A 16082-nucleotide genomic window follows, 5' to 3' on the forward strand; every position below is an offset into this window, starting at 1 on the left:
GAGGTTTAGGGAGATCAGGGCCTCGGCAGCTGAAGGCATGGCCAACAAGGGAAAAGCAATGGAAATCGGGGGGGGGGGGGGCGGAAGGGGGGAGGGGGGATGTGCAAGGGGCCACAATTGGAGGAGCGCAGAGATCTCAGAGAGTTGTAGGGATTGCAGGAGGTTACGGAGATAGGGAGGGTTGTAGGGGCTGGAGGACGTTACAGAGATAGGGAGGGTTGTAGGGGCTGGAGGAGGTTACAGAGATAGGGAGGGTTGTAGGGGCTGGAGGAGGTTCCAGAGATAGAGAGGGTTGTAGGGGCTGGAGGTGGTTACAGAGATAGGGAGGGTTGTAGGGGCTGGAGGAGGTTACAGAGATAGGGAGGGTTGTAGGGGCTGGAGGAGGTTATAGGGAGTGTTGGAGGGGCTGGAGGTGGTTACAGAGATAGGGAGGGTTGTAGGCCTGGAGGAGGTTCCAGAGATAGGGAGGGTTGTAGAGGCTGGAGGAGGTTACAGAGGTAGGGAAGGTTGTAGAGGCTGGAGGAGGTTACAGAGGTAGGGAAGGTTGTAGGGGCTGGAGGAGGTTACAGGGATAGCGGGGGCTGTAAGGGCTGGAGGAGGTTACAGAGATAGGGAGGGTTGTAGGGCTGGAGGAGGTTACAGAGATAGGGAGGGTTGTAGGGGCTGAAGGAGATTACAGGGATAGGGAGGGTTGTAGCAGCTGGAGGAGGTTACAGAGATAGGGAGGGTTGTAGGGGCTGGAGGAGGTTACAGGGATAGGGATGGTTATAGGCCTGGAGGAGGGTCCAGAGATAGAGAGGGTTGTAGGGGCTGGAGGTGGTTACAGAGATAGCAAGGGTTGTAGGGGCTGGAGGATGTTTCAGAGATAGGGAGGTTTGTAGGGACTGGAGGAGGTTACAGAGATAGGGAGGGTTGTAGGGACTGGAGGAGGTTACAGAGATAGGGAGGGTTGTCGGAGCTGGAGGATTATACAGAGATAGGGATGGTTGTATTGACTGGAGGAGGTTATAGAGATAGGGAGGTTTGTAGGGGCTGGAGGAGGTTACAGAGATAGGGAGGGTTGTACGGGCTGGAGGAGGTTACAGAGGTAGGGAGGGTTGTAGGGGCTGAAGGTGGTTACAGAGATAGGGAGGTTTGTCGGCCTGGAGGAGGTTCAAGAGATAGGGAGGTTTGTAGGGGCTGGAGGTGGTTACAGAGATAGCGAGGGTTGTAGGGGCTGGAGGATGTTACAGAGATAGGGAGGGTTTTAGGGCTGGAGGTTACAGAGAAAGGGAGGGTTGTAGGGGCTGGAGGAGTTTACAGAGATAGGGAGGGTTGTCGAGGCTGGAGGAGGTTACAGAGATGGGGAGGGTTGTAGGGGCTGGAGGGGGTTACCGAGATAGGGAGGTTTGTAGGGGTTGGAGGAGGTTACAGAGATAGGGAGGGTTGTAGAGGCAGGAGGGGGTTACAGAGATAGGGAGGGTTGTAGGGGCTGGAGGATTTTATAGAGATAGGGAGGGTTGTAGGCTGCTGGAGGAGGTTACAGAGATAGGGAGGGTTGTAGGGGCTGGAGGATTTTACAGAGATAGGGAGGGTTGTAGGGGTTGGAGGAGGTTACAGAGATAGGGAGGGTTGTAGGGGTTGGAGGAGGTTACAGGGATAGGGAGTGTTGTAGGGGCTCTAGGAGGTTACAGAGATAGGGAGGGTTGTAGGGGCTGGAGGAGGTTACAGAGATCGGGAGGGTTGTAGGGGCTGGAGGAGGTTACAGAGATAGGGAGGGTTGTAGGGGCTGGAGGAGTTTACAGAGATATGGAGGGTTGTAGGGGCTGGAGGAGGTTACAGAGATAGGGAGGGTTGAAGGGGCTGGAGGAGGTTACAGAGATAGGGAGGGCTGTAGGGGTTGGAGGAGGTTACAGAGATAGGGAGGGTTGTAGGGCTGGAGGAGGTTACAGAGATAGGGAGGGTTGTAGGGGCTGGAGGATGTTACAGAGGTAGGGAGGGTTGTAGGGGCTGGAGGAGGGTACAGAGATAGGGGGGGCTGTAAGGGCTGGAGGAGGTTATAGAGATAGGGAGGGTTGTAGGGCTGGAGGAGGTTACAGAGATAGGGAGGGTTGTAGGGCTGGAGGAGGTTACAGAGATAGGGAGGGTTGTAGGGTCTGGAGGAGGTTTCAGAGGTAGGGAGGTTTGTAGGGGCTGGAGGTCGTTACAGAGATAGCGAGGGTTGTAGGGGCTGGAGGAGGTTACAGGGATAGGGAGGGTTGTAGAGGCTGGAGGAGGTTTCAGAGATAGGGAGGGTTGTAGGCGCTGGAGCAGGTTACAGAGATAGGGAGTGTTGTCGGGGCTGGAGGAGTGTACAGAGATAGGGTGGGTTGTAGGGGCTGGAGGAGGTTACAGAGATAGGGAGGGTTGTAGGGGCTGGAGGAGGTTACAGAGATAGGGAGGGTTGTAGGGGCTGGAGGGGGTTACCGAGATAGGGAGGTTTGTAGGTGTTGGAGGAGGTTACAGAGATAGGGAGGGTTGTAGAGGCAGGAGGAGGTTACAGAGATAGGGAGGGTTGTAGGGGCTGGAGGATTTTACAGAGATAGGGAGGGTTGTAGGGGGCTGGAGGAGGTTACAGAGATAGGGAGGGTTGTAGGGGCTGGAGGATTTTACAGAGATAGGGAGGGTTGTAGGGGTTGGAGGAGGCTACAGAGATAGGGAGGGTTGTAGGGGTTGGAGGAGGTTACAGGGATAGGGAGTGTTGTAGGGGCTGGAGGAGGTTACAGAGATAGGGAGGGTTGTAGGGGCTGGAGGAGGTTACAGAGATAGGGAGGGTTGTAGGGGCTGGAGGAGGTTACAGAGATAGGGAGGGTTGTAGGGGCTGGAGGAGGTTACAGAGATAGGGAGGGTTGTAGGGGCTGGAGGAGTTTACAGAGATATGGAGGGTTGCAGGGGCTGGAGGAGGTTACAGAGATAGGGAGGGTTGAAGGGGCTGGAGGAGGTTACAGAGATAGGGAGGGCTGTAGGGGTTGGAGGAGGTTACAGAGATAGGGAGGGTTGTAGGGCTGGAGGAGGTTACAGAGATAGGGAGGGTTGTAGGGGCTGGAGGATGTTACAGAGGTAGGGAGAGTTGTAGGGGCTGGAGGAGGTTACAGAGATAGAGGGGGCTGTAAGGGCTGGAGGAGGTTATAGAGATAGGGAGGGTTGTAGGGCTGGAGGAGGTTACAGAGATAGGGAGGGTTGTAGGGCTGGAGGAGGTTACAGAGATAGGGAGGGTTGTAGGGTCTGGAGGAGGTTTCAGAGTTAGGGAGGTTTGTAGGGGCTGGAGGTCGTTACAGAGATAGCGAGGGTTGTAGGGGCTGGAGGAGGTTACAGGGATAGGGAGGGTTGTAGAGGCTGGAGGAGGTTTCAGAGATAGGGAGGGTTGTAGGGCTGGAGGAGGTTACAGAGATAGGGAGGGTTGTAGGGGCTGGAGGATGTTACAGAGGTAGGGAGAGTTGTAGGGGCTGGAGGAGGTTACAGAGATAGAGGGTTCTGTAAGGGCTGGAGGAGGTTATAGAGATAGGGAGGGTTGTAGGGCTGGAGGAGGTTACAGAGATAGGGAGGGTTGTAGGGCTGGAGGAGGTTACAGAGATAGGGAGTGTTGTAGGGGCTGGAGGAGTTTACAGAGATAGGGAGGGTTGTAGGGGCTGGAGGAGGTTACAGAGATAGGGAGGGTAGTAGGGGCTGGAGGAGGTTACAGAGATAGGGAGGGTTGTAGGGGCTGGAGGAGGTTACCGAGATAGGGAGCTTTGTTAATGTTGGAGGAGGTTACAGAGATAGCGAGGGTTGTAGGGGCTGGAGGAGGTTACAGGGATAGGGAGGGTTGTAGAGGCTGGAGGAGGTTTCAGAGATAGGGAGGGTTGTAGGGGCTGGAGCAGGTTACAGAGATAGGGAGGGTTGTAGGGCTGGAGGAGGTTACAGAGATAGGGAGGGTTGTAGGGGTTGGAGGAGGTTACAGGGATAGGGAGGGTTGTAGGGGCTGGAGGAGATTACAGGGATAGGGAGGGTTGTAGGGGCTGGAGGAGGTTACAGAGATAGGGAGGGTTGTAGGGGCTGGAGGAGGTAACAGAGATAGGGAGGTTTGTAGGGGCTGCAGGTGGTTACAGAGATAGGGAGGGTTGTAGGGGCTGGAGGAGGTTACAGAGATAGGGAGGTTTGTAGGGTCTGGAGGAGGTTACAGAGATAGGGAGGGTTGTAGGGGCTGGAGGAGGTTACAGAGATAGGGAGTGTTGTAGGGGCTGGAGGTGGTTACAGAGATAGGGAGGGTTGTAGGCCTGGAGGAGGTTCAAGAGATAGGGAGGTTTGTCGGGGCTGGAGGTGGTTCCAGAGATAGCGAGGGTTGTAGGGGCTGGAGGATGTTACAGGGATAGGGAGTGTTGTAGGGGCTGGAGGAGGTTTCAGAGATAGGGAGGGTTGTAGGGGCTGGAGGATGTTACAGAGATAGGGAGGGTTGTAGCGCTGGAGGAGGTTACAGAGAAAGGGAGGGTTGTAGGGGCTGGAGGAGTTTACAGAGATAGGGAGGGTTCTAGGGGCTGGAGGACGTTACAGAGATAGGGAGGGTTGTAGGGGCTGGAGGAGGTTACAGAGATAGGGAGTGTTGCAGGGGCTGGAGGAGGTTACCGAGATAGGGAGGTTTGTAGCGGTTGGAGGAGGTTACAGAGATAGGGAGGGTTGCAGAGGCTGGAGGAGGTTACAGAGATAGGGAGGGTTGTAGGGGCTGGAGGATTTTACAGAGATAGGGAGGGTTGTAGGGGGCTGGAGGAAGTTACAGAGATAGGGAGGGTTGTAGGGGCTGGAGGAGGTTACAGGGATACGGAGGGATGTAGGGGTTAGAGGAGGTTACAGAGATAGGGAGGGTTGTAGGGGTTGGAGGAGGTTACAGGGATAGGGAGTGTTGTAGGGGCTGGAGGAGGTTACAGAGATAGGGAGGGTTGTAGGGGCTGGAGGAGGTTACAGAGATAGGGAGGGTTGTAGGGGCTGGAGGAGGTTACAGAGATAGGGAGGGTTGTAGGGGCTGGAGGTGTTTACAGAGATATGGAGGGTTGTAGGGGCTGGAGGAGGTTACAGAGATAGGGAGGGTTGTAGGGGCTGGAGGAGGTTACAGAGATAGGGAGGGCTGTAGGGGTTGGAGGAGGTTACAGAGATAGGGAGGGTTGTAGGGCTGGAGGAGGTTACAGAGATAGGGAGGGTTGTAGAGGCTGGAGGAGGTTACAGAGGTAGGGAAGGTTGTAGGGGCTGGAGGAGGTTACAGGGATAGCGGGGGCTGTAAGGGCTGGAGGAGGTTACAGAGATAGGGAGGGTTGTAGGGCTGGAGGAGGTTACAGAGATAGGGAGGGTTTTCGGGGCTGAAGGAGATTACAGGAATAGCGAGGGTTGTAGGGGCTGGAGGAGGTTACAGAGATAGGGAGGGTTGTAGGGGCTGGAGGAGGTTACAGGGATAGGGATGGTTATAGGCCTGGAGGAGGGTCCAGAGATAGAGAGGGTTGTAGGGGCTGGAGGTGGTTACAGAGATAGCAAGGGTTGTAGGGGCTGGAGGATGTTTCAGAGATAGGGAGGTTTGTAGGGACTGGAGGAGGTTACAGAGATAGGGAGGGTTGTAGGGACTGGAGGAGGTTACAGAGATAGGGAGGGTTGTCGGAGCTGGAGGATTATACAGAGATAGGGATGGTTGTAGGGACTGGAGGAGGTTCCAGAGATAGGGAGGTTTGTAGGGGCTGGAGGAGGTTACAGAGATAGGGAGGGTTGTACAGGCTGGAGGAGGTTACAGAGATAGGGAGGGTTGTAGGGGCTGGAGGGGGTTACCGAGATAGGGAGGTTTGTAGGGGTTGGAGGAGGTTACAGAGATAGGGAGGGTTGTAGAGGCAGGAGGAGGTTACAGAGATAGGGAGGGTTGTAGGGGCTGGAGGATTTTACAGGGATAGGGAGGGTTGTAGGGGCTGGAGGAGGTTACAGAGATAGGGAGGGTTGTAGGGGTTGGAGGAGGTTACAGAGATAGGGAGGGTTGTCGGGGCTGGAGGAGGTTACAGAGATAGGGAGGGTTGTAGGGGCTGGAGGAGTTTACAGAGATATGGAGGGTTGTAGGGGCTGGAGGAGGTTACAGAGATAGGGAGGGTTGTCGGGGCTGGAGGAGGTTACAGAGATAGGGAGGGCTGTCGGGGTTGGAGGAGGTTACAGAGATAGGGAGGGTTGTAGGGCTGGAGGAGGTTACAGAGATAGGGAGGGTTGTAGGGGCTGGAGGATGTTACAGAGGTAGGGAGGGTTGTAGGGGCTGGAGGATGTTACAGAGATAGGGAGGGTTGCAGGGGCTGAAGGAGGTTACAGAGGTTGGGAGGGTTGTAGGGGCTGGAGGAGGTTACAGAGATAGGGGGGGCTGTAAAGGCTGGAGGAGGTTATAGAGATAGGGAGGGTTGTAGGGCTGGAGGAGGTTACGGAGATAGGGAGGGTTGTAGGGCTGGAGGAGGTTACAGAGATAGGGAGGGTTGTAGGGTCTGGAGGAGGTTTCAGAGGTAGGGAGGTTTGTAGGGGCTGGAGGTCATTACAGAGATAGCGAGGGTTGTCGGGGCTGGAGGAGGTTACAGGGATAGGGAGGGTTGTAAAGGCTGGAGGAGGTTTCAGAGACAGGGAGGGTGGTAGGGGCTGGAGGAGGTTACAGAGATAGGGAGTGTTGTCGGGGCTGGAGGAGTTTACAGAGATAGGGAGGGTTGTCAGGGCTGGAGGAGGTTACAGAGATAGGGAGGGTTGTAGGGGCTGGAGGAGGTTACAGAGATAGGGAGGGTTGTAGGGGCTGGAGGAGGTTACCGAGATAGGGAGCTTTGTTAATGTTGGAGGAGGTTACAGAGATAGCGAGGGTTGTAGGGGCTGGAGGAGGTTACAGGGATAGGGAGGGTTGCAGAGGCTGGAGGAGGTTTCAGAGATAGGGAGGGTTGTAGGGGCTGGAGGAGGTTACAGAGATAGGGAGTGTTGTAGGGGCTGGAGGAGTTTACAGAGATAGGGAGGGTTGTAGGGGCTGGAGGAGCTTACAGAGATAGGGAGGGTTGTAGGGGCTGGAGGAGGTTACAGAGATAGGGAGGGTTGTAGCGGCTGGAGCAGGTTACAGAGATAGGGAGGGTTGTAGGGCTGGAGGAGGTTACAGAGATAGGGAGGGTTGTACAGGCTGGAGGAGGTTACAGAGATAGGGAGGGTTGTAGGGGCTGGAGGGGGTTACCGAGATAGGGAGGTTTGTAGGGGTTGGAGGAGGTTACAGAGATAGGGAGGGTTGTAGAGGCAGGAGGAGGTTACAGAGATAGGGAGGGTTGTAGGGGCTGGAGGATTTTACAGGGATAGGGAGGGTTGTAGGGGCTGGAGGAGGTTACAGAGATAGGGAGGGTTGTAGGGGTTGGAGGAGGTTACAGAGATAGGGAGGGTTGTCGGGGCTGGAGGAGGTTACAGAGATAGGGAGGGTTGTAGGGGCTGGAGGAGTTTACAGAGATATGGAGGGTTGTAGGGGCTGGAGGAGGTTACAGAGATAGGGAGGGTTGTCGGGGCTGGAGGAGGTTACAGAGATAGGGAGGGCTGTCGGGGTTGGAGGAGGTTACAGAGATAGGGAGGGTTGTAGGGCTGGAGGAGGTTACAGAGATAGGGAGGGTTGTAGGGGCTGGAGGATGTTACAGAGGTAGGGAGGGTTGTAGGGGCTGGAGGATGTTACAGAGATAGGGAGGGTTGCAGGGGCTGAAGGAGGTTACAGAGGTTGGGAGGGTTGTAGGGGCTGGAGGAGGTTACAGAGATAGGGGGGGCTGTAAAGGCTGGAGGAGGTTATAGAGATAGGGAGGGTTGTAGGGCTGGAGGAGGTTACGGAGATAGGGAGGGTTGTAAGGCTGGAGGAGGTTACAGAGATAGGGAGGGTTGTAGGGTCTGGAGGAGGTTTCAGAGGTAGGGAGGTTTGTAGGGGCTGGAGGTCATTACAGAGATAGCGAGGGTTGTCGGGGCTGGAGGAGGTTACAGGGATAGGGAGGGTTGTAAAGGCTGGAGGAGGTTTCAGAGACAGGGAGGGTGGTAGGGGCTGGAGGAGGTTACAGAGATAGGGAGTGTTGTCGGGGCTGGAGGAGTTTACAGAGATAGGGAGGGTTGTCAGGGCTGGAGGAGGTTACAGAGATAGGGAGGGTTGTAGGGGCTGGAGGAGGTTACAGAGATAGGGAGGGTTGTAGGGGCTGGAGGAGGTTACCGAGATAGGGAGCTTTGTTAATGTTGGAGGAGGTTACAGAGATAGCGAGGGTTGTAGGGGCTGGAGGAGGTTACAGGGATAGGGAGGGTTGCAGAGGCTGGAGGAGGTTTCAGAGATAGGGAGGGTTGTAGGGGCTGGAGGAGGTTACAGAGATAGGGAGTGTTGTAGGGGCTGGAGGAGTTTACAGAGATAGGGAGGGTTGTAGGGGCTGGAGGAGCTTACAGAGATAGGGAGGGTTGTAGGGGCTGGAGGAGGTTACAGAGATAGGGAGGGTTGTAGCGGCTGGAGCAGGTTACAGAGATAGGGAGGGTTGTAGGGCTGGAGGAGGTTACAGAGATAGGGAGGGTTGTAGGGGCTGGAGGAGGTTACAGAGATAGGGAGGGTTGTAGGGGGCTGGAGGAGGTTACAGAGATAGGGAGGGTTGTAGGGGCTGGAGGACTTTACAGAGATAGGGAGGGTTGCAGGGTCTGGAGGAGGTTACAGAGATAGGGAGGGTTGTAGGGCTGGAGGAGGTTACAGAGATCGGGAGGGTTGTAGGGGCTGGAGGAGGTTACAGAGATCGGGAGGGTTGTAGGGGCTGGAGGAGGTTACAGAGATAGGGAGGGTTGTAGGGGCTGGAGGAGGTTACAGAGATAGGGAGGCTTGTAGGGGCTGGAGGAGGTTACAGAGATAGGGAGGGTTGTAGGGGCTGGAGGAGGTTACAGAGATAGGGGGGATTGTAGGGGCTGGAGGAGGTTACAGAGATAGGGAGGGTTGTAGGGGCTGGAGGAGTTTAGAGAGATAGGGAGGGCTGTAGGGGCTGGAGGAGGTTACAGAGATAGGGAGGGCTGTCGGGGCTGGAGGAGGTTACAGAGATAGGGAGGGATGTAGGGGCTGGAGGAGGTTACAGGGATAGGGAGGGTTGTAGGGGCTGGAGGAGGTTACAGAGATAGAGAGGGTTGTAGGGGCTGGTGGAGGTTACAGAGATAGGGAGGGCTGTAGGGGCTGGAGGAGGTTACAGGGATAGGGAGGGCTGTAGGGGCTGGAGGAGTTTAGAGAGATAGGGAGGGTTGTAGGGGCTGGAGGAGGTTACAGAGATAGGGAGTGGTGTAGGGGCTGGAGGCGGTTACAGAGATAGGGAGGGTTGTAGGGGCTGGAGGTGGTTACAGAGATAGGGAGGGTTGTAGGGGCTGGAGGAGGTTACAGAGATAGGGAGTGTTGTAGGGCTGGAGGAGGTTACAGAGATAGGGAGGGTTGTAGGGGCTGGAGGAGGTTACAGAGATAGGGAGGGTTGTAGGGGCTGGAGGAGGTAACAGAGATAGGGAGGGCTGTAGGGGCTGGAGGAGGTTAGAGATAGTGAGGGTTGTAGGGGCTGGAGGTGGTTACAGAGATAGGGAGGGTTGTAGGGCTGGAGGAGGTTACAGAGATAGGGACGGTTGTAGGGGCTGGAGGAGGTTACAGAGATAGGGAGGGTTGTGGGGCTGGAGGAGGTTACAGAGATAGGGAGGGCTGTAGGGGCTGGAGGAGGTTAGAGATAGGGAGGGTTGAAGGGGCTGGAGGAGGTTACAGAGATAGGGAGGGTTGTAGGGCTGGAGGAGGTTACAGAGATAGGGAGGGCTGTAGGGGCTGGAGGAGGTTAGAGATAGGGAGGGTTGTCGGGGCTGGAGGAGGTTACAGAGATAGGGAGGGTTGTAGGGCTGGAGGAGGTTACAGAGATAGGGAGTGTTGTAGGGGCTGGAGGAGGTTACAGAGATAGGGAGGGTTGTAGGGGCTGGAGGAGGTTACAGAGTTGGGGAGGGTTGTAGGGGCTGGAGGAGGTTACAGAGATAGGGAGTGTTGTAGGGGCTGGAGGAGGTTACAGCGATAGGGAGGGTTGTCGGGCTGGAGGAGGTTGCAGAGATAGGGAGGGTTGTAGGGGCTGGAGAAGGTTACAGAGATAGGGAGGGTTGCCGAGGCTGGAGGAGGTTACAGAAATAGGGAGGGTTGTAGGGGCTGGAGGAGTTTAGAGAGATAGGGAGGGCTGTAGGGGCTGGAGGAGGTTACAGAGATAGGGAGGGTTGTAGGGGCTGGAGGAGGTTACAGAGATAGAGAGGGTTGTAGGGGCTGGAGGAGGTTACAGAGATAGGGAGGGCTGTCGGGGCTGGAGGAGGTTACAGAGATAGGGAGGGATGTAGGGGCTGGAGGAGGTTACAGGGATAGGGAGGGTTGTAGGGGCTGGAGGAGGTTACAGAGATAGAGAGGGTTGTAGGGGCTGGTGGAGGTTACAGAGATAGGGAGGGCTGTAGGGGCTGGAGGAGGTTACAGGGATAGGGAGGGCTGTAGGGGCTGGAGGAGTTTAGAGAGATAGGGAGGGTTGTAGGGGCTGGAGGAGGTTACAGAGATAGGGAGTGGTGTAGGGGCTGGAGGCGGTTACAGAGATAGGGAGGGTTGTAGGGGCTGGAGGTGGTTACAGAGATAGGGAGGGTTGTAGGGGCTGGAGGAGGTTACAGAGATAGGGAGTGTTGTAGGGCTGGAGGAGGTTACAGAGATAGGGAGGGTTGTAGGGGCTGGAGGAGGTTACAGAGATAGGGAGGGTTGTAGGGGCTGGAGGAGGTAACAGAGATAGGGAGGGCTGTAGGGGCTGGAGGAGGTTAGAGATAGTGAGGGTTGTAGGGGCTGGAGGTGGTTACAGAGATAGGGAGGGTTGTAGGGCTGGAGGAGGTTACAGAGATAGGGACGGTTGTAGGGGCTGGAGGAGGTTACAGAGATAGGGAGGGTTGTGGGGCTGGAGGAGGTTACAGAGATAGGGAGGGCTGTAGGGGCTGGAGGAGGTTAGAGATAGGGAGGGTTGAAGGGGCTGGAGGAGGTTACAGAGATAGGGAGGGTTGTAGGGCTGGAGGAGGTTACAGAGATAGGGAGCGCTGTAGGGGCTGGAGGAGGTTAGAGATAGGGAGGGTTGTCGGGGCTGGAGGAGGTTACAGAGATAGGGAGGGTTGTAGGGCTGGAGGAGGTTACAGAGATAGGGAGTGTTGTAGGGGCTGGAGGAGGTTACAGAGATAGGGAGGGTTGTAGGGGCTGGAGGAGGTTACAGAGTTGGGGAGGGTTGTAGGGGCTGGAGGAGGTTACAGAGATAGGGAGTGTTGTAGGGGCTGGAGGAGGTTACAGCGATAGGGAGGGTTGTCGGGCTGGAGGAGGTTGCAGAGATAGGGAGGGTTGTAGGGGCTGGAGAAGGTTACAGAGATAGGGAGGGTTGCCGAGGCTGGAGGAGGTTACAGAAATAGGGAGGGTTGTAGGGACTGGAGGAGGTTACAGAGATCGGGAGAGTTGTCGGGGCTGGAGGAGGTTACAGAAATCGGGAGGATTGTAGGGGCTGGAGGAGGTTACAGAGATAGGGAGGGTTGCAGAGGCTGGAGGAGGTTACAGAGATAGGGAGGGTTGTAGTGGCTGGAGGAGGTTACAGAGATAGGGAGGGTTGTTGGGGCTGGAGGAGGTTACAGAGATAGGGAGGGTTGTAGGGGCTGGAGGAGGTTACAGAGATAGGGAGGGTTGTCGTGGCTGGAGGAGGTTACAGAGATAGGGAGGGTTGTAGGGGCTGGAGGAGGTTACAGAGATAGGGAGGGTTGGAGAGGCTGGAGGAGGTTACAGAGATAGGGAGGGTTGTAGGGGCTGGAGGAGGTTACAGAGATAGGGAGGGTTGTCGTGGCTGGAGGAGGTTACAGAGATAGGGAGGGTTGTATGGGCTGGAGGAAGTTACAGAGATCGGGAGGGTTGTACGGGCTGGAGGAGGTTACAGAGATAGGGAGGGTTGTAGGGGCTGGAGGAGGTTACAGAGATAGGGAGGGGGATTTGAAGAGGAGGATGGGGAATTTTTTACAAACCGAGAGCTAGCCGGACCGGGAGCCAATGTTGGTCAGTGAGCACAAGCTGGGCGATGGGTGAACGAGAGCTGGTGGAAGCTAGGAGACAGGGCGAGGTGGATGTTGCGAGTTGGATGAGCTGAAGGTTATGGAGGGTGGACGATGGGAGGCTGGCCAGGAAGCGTTGCGATAACAACAGAAAACGCTGGAAAAACTCAGCAGGCCAAGCAGCAACCGTGGGGAGAGAAACAGAGTCAATGGGCTGGATTTTCATTCAGGAGTCGGGTAGGAGGCGGGACTACAACTTTCGGGGTTGTAGTCCCGCCTCCATCGAGATGCGGCCAATCCACATGATTTTGACATGATTGACCTTGTTAAGCCCGCCCAGCGGGCTCAGCAGGCCAATTAAGGGCCACCCGGCAACAGGTGACATCACAGATTGACATTTCATCTGTCAAGAGTTTTTGACAGATGAAATATCAGCGTTTCACAGCTCTTTGAAGCTGTCAAACACTGACAGTCTTACTTCTAACCTGAGTCCTTCTACACAGACTCAGTTGGAAATCTCTCCGGCACAGAAAGCTGAAGACTGTCACTTTTGACAGCTCGCAGCCGCTCTGCTTTCTGTGCCGGTGAGATGAGGGACTCCCGAGACCTAAAGGAAGGAAGGCTGAAAAGGTAAGAAAAGGTAATTTAAACTTCTTTACACACTTTAAACACACCAAACACACTTACCTTAGCACTCATGCACCCATCACTCACCTGAACACCGGACATCTCAACCCCTCCAAGTCCTTCAACCCGCCTCCTCTAACTTGGCGTGGTTTGGAGTTGTCGGGAATCCCACAGTTCAAGCTTTAAAATAGGGATTAGGCTAAAAACTGCCTGTTAACTACCTGTTAACAGGCAGTTAATTGTCACTAATCCCTTCCCACCTCGGGGAGGCGGGTCCCCTTGCGGGTCGGGTACCCGCCTCCTTTGAAACTTACATGGAGGCGGGATGGTGTCGGGACCCCCGAATTCGGAACTTTAACCCCCCGCACGCCTCCAATCCCGACTCCACGGGTCAGTTAAAATCGAGGCCAACGTTTCAGGTCTGGGACCTTGCATCAGAACTGGAAAAAGCTGGAGGTGTAACAGATATTAAGCAGGTGTCGAGACCGGGGGGTGGGGGGTGGTTAGGAGGGGAGGAATTGAAGGAACAATCTGTGCTTTTATAAGAGGCAGGAAAGATAAAATATTGCACATGGGAATGGCAAAAATCATACAGCATGAAAAATGGGGGCAAGGGTTGACATGAATCTGGTCACTCATGTGAAAATGACTTATGTAATAATACTGGGCGGCCTGCTGGTGGCGCTGTCCAGGGAGAGTATAAATACTCAGGCACGGGCCCAGCTTGCTCAGGACATTCTTTAACAGGAACTAGTGAAGGACACAATTAGATCTCCATGTTGTAAAACAGTTGATTAAAGCTTTGTTTAATTCTCAGACCAAGTGCCTCGTAGTGTTCTTACGTCAGGGGTTACAGTATGAAATTGTTGAACTCAATGTTGAGTCCGGAAGGCTGTAAAGTGCCCAATCGAAAGATGAGGTGCTGTTCCTCGAGCTTACGTTGAGTTACATTGGAACAGTTGTAATAGGCCGAGGACAGAGAGATCAGAGTGGGAATGGAGCGGTGAATTAAAGTGACAGGCGACCGGAAGCCCGGGGTCACCCTTACGGACTGAACGGAGGTGTTCCGCAAAGCGGTCGCCCAATCTGCGTTCGGTCTCCCCAGTGTGGAGGAGGCCGCACCGTGAGCAGCGAATACGGTATCCAGCATCCGCAGTATTTTGCGAAAGCATTGCGATAGTTGAGTCTGGAGGCGACAGAGGGCAAGGGGTGAGGATTTTCAGCAGCGGTTAAGCTGAAGCAGGGGCAGATGGCGGGCGACATCACGGATTCGGAAGCAGGCGGATTCGGGGACGGAGAGGGTCGGAAGCACAGCTCGGGGAAGCCCCTCGGGAGCAGCATTAACATAGAAACATAGAAGATAGGAGCAGGAGTCGGCCATTCGGCCCCGCGATCCCGCTCCGCCATTTAATGAGATCATGGCTGATCATCCAAATTCAGTACCCTGTCACTGCCTTCTCCCCATATGCCTTGATCCCTTTAGCCTTAAGAAATATATCCAACTCCTTCTTGAATATATTTAATGAATTGGCCTCTACCGCCCTGTGTGGTAGAGAATTCCACAGGTTCACCACTCTCTGGGTGAAGAAATTCCTCCTCATCTCTGTCCTAAATGGCTTACCCCTTATCCTTAGACTGTGACCCCTGGTTCTGGACTCCCCGACCATCGGGAACATCCTTCCTGCATCTAGTCTGTCCAGTCCTGTTAGAATTTTATAAGTTTCAATGAGATCCGCTCTCATTCTTCTAAACTCCAGCGAGTACAAGCCCAATCGACCCAATCTCTCCTCATACGTCATTCCTGCCATCCCAGGTATCAGTCTGGTGAATCTTCGCTGCACTCCTTCCATGGCAAGAACATCCTTCCTCAGATAAGGCGACCAAAACTGCACACAATACTCAAGATGTGGTCTCACCAAGGCCCTGTACAACTGTAGCAAGACATCCTTGTTCTTGTACTCGAATCCTCTCGCTACGAAGGCCAACATACCATTTGCCTTCTTAACCGCCTGCTGCACCTACATGCTTACCTTCAGCGACTGGTGCACAAGGACACCCAGGTCTCGTTGCACTTCCCCTTCTCCCAATCTATTGCCGTTCAGATAATAATCTGCCTTCCAGTTTTTGCCACCAAAGTGGATAACCTCGCATTTATCCACGTTATATTGCATCTGCCATGCTGCCCAATCACCCAACCTGTCCAAATCATCCTGGAGTTTCTCTGCATCCTCCTCACAGCACACACGCCCACCCAGTTTTGTGTCGTCCAGTTGTTGGCGGCTCTCCCCTGGCATTGCTCAGTTCGAGTGGTTGGAGAGGCCAACGCAGGTGTGACTGGGCAACTGTGACAGGCAGGAAGTGTGACATTAAAAGGAACTGCGCGGTACATGGCAAGAGTTTTTAGAAAATTAGGAAGGGAACTCCCCCTGGAGTTGTTAGTGTGCGTGCGTGCGTAATGATTTGAGGCTCATGAGCAAAGGCTCACTATCGTGTTGATACTCACCACACGTACCACAGGCTCGTCAGCTTGGAGTCAGTTACGGAGCAGCTGAAGAGAGAGTGAGAGAGAAAGATTATTCATAAATAAGAGTGAAGGAACAGGGAACGGGGCGGTTAAGGTGGGAGGCACAAGGTGAGGAGGGTCAGGTGTGAAGAGCTGATAGGACCTTGGTTTCAATGTCACGCCTGAAAGAGTGCCCCACCGACAGTGCAGCGCTCCCTCAGTACTGCCCCCTCTGACAGTGTGGCGCACCCTCAGTACTGCCCCTTCTGACAGTGCAACGCTCCCTCAGTGCTGGCCCTCCGACAGTGCAGCACTCCCTTAGTACAGCCCCTCCGACAGTGCAGCACTCCCTTAGTACTGCCCCTCCGACAGTGCAGCGCACCCTCAGTACTGCCCCCTCCGACAGTGTGGCGCACCCTCAGTACTGCCCCTCTGACAGTGCAGCGCTCCCTCAGTACTGCCCCTCCGACACTGCAGCGCTCCCTCAGTACTGCCCTTCTGACAGTGCAACGCTCCCTCAGTGCTGGCCCTCCGACAGTGCAGCACTCCCTTAGTACAGCCCCTCCGACAGTGCAGCACTCCCTTAGTACTGCCCCTCCGACAGTGCAGCACTCTGTTAGTACTGCCCCTCCGACAGTGCAGCGCTCCCTCAGTACTGCCCCTCTGACAGTGCAGCACTCTGTTAGTACTGCCCCTCCGACAGTGCAGCGCTCCCTCAGGACTGCCCCTCCGACAGTGCAGCTCTCCCTCAGTACTGCCCCTCCGACAATGCAGCGCTCCCTCAGTACTGTCCCTGTGACAGTGCAGCGCTCCCTCAGTGCACACCCTCCGACAGTGCAGCGCTGCCTCAGTACTACCCCTGCAACAGGGCAGCACTCCCTCAGTACTG

At 55.2% G+C, this 16082-nt stretch overlaps 1 protein-coding gene across 2 annotated transcripts in view; it reads right to left on the minus strand.

The window, feature by feature from the left end:
• The window catches only part of LOC147091429 (transmembrane protein 52B-like), a 32475-nt gene that overhangs the window by 10692 nt on the left and 5701 nt on the right, over positions 1–16082 (minus strand). For both annotated transcript variants that reach the window (XM_085976782.1, XM_085976783.1), the window contains one exon: positions 15194–15238. In XM_085976782.1, coding sequence (XP_085832908.1) covers positions 15194–15238 — 45 coding nt within the window. The remainder of the gene's footprint in view (positions 1–15193; positions 15239–16082) is intronic.

This window comes from Somniosus microcephalus, unplaced genomic scaffold, assembly GCF_052327205.1.
Source record: "Somniosus microcephalus isolate GS21.2 unplaced genomic scaffold, FLI_Smic_1.0 unresolved_chr3, whole genome shotgun sequence".
NCBI lineage: Eukaryota > Metazoa > Chordata > Chondrichthyes > Squaliformes > Somniosidae > Somniosus > Somniosus microcephalus.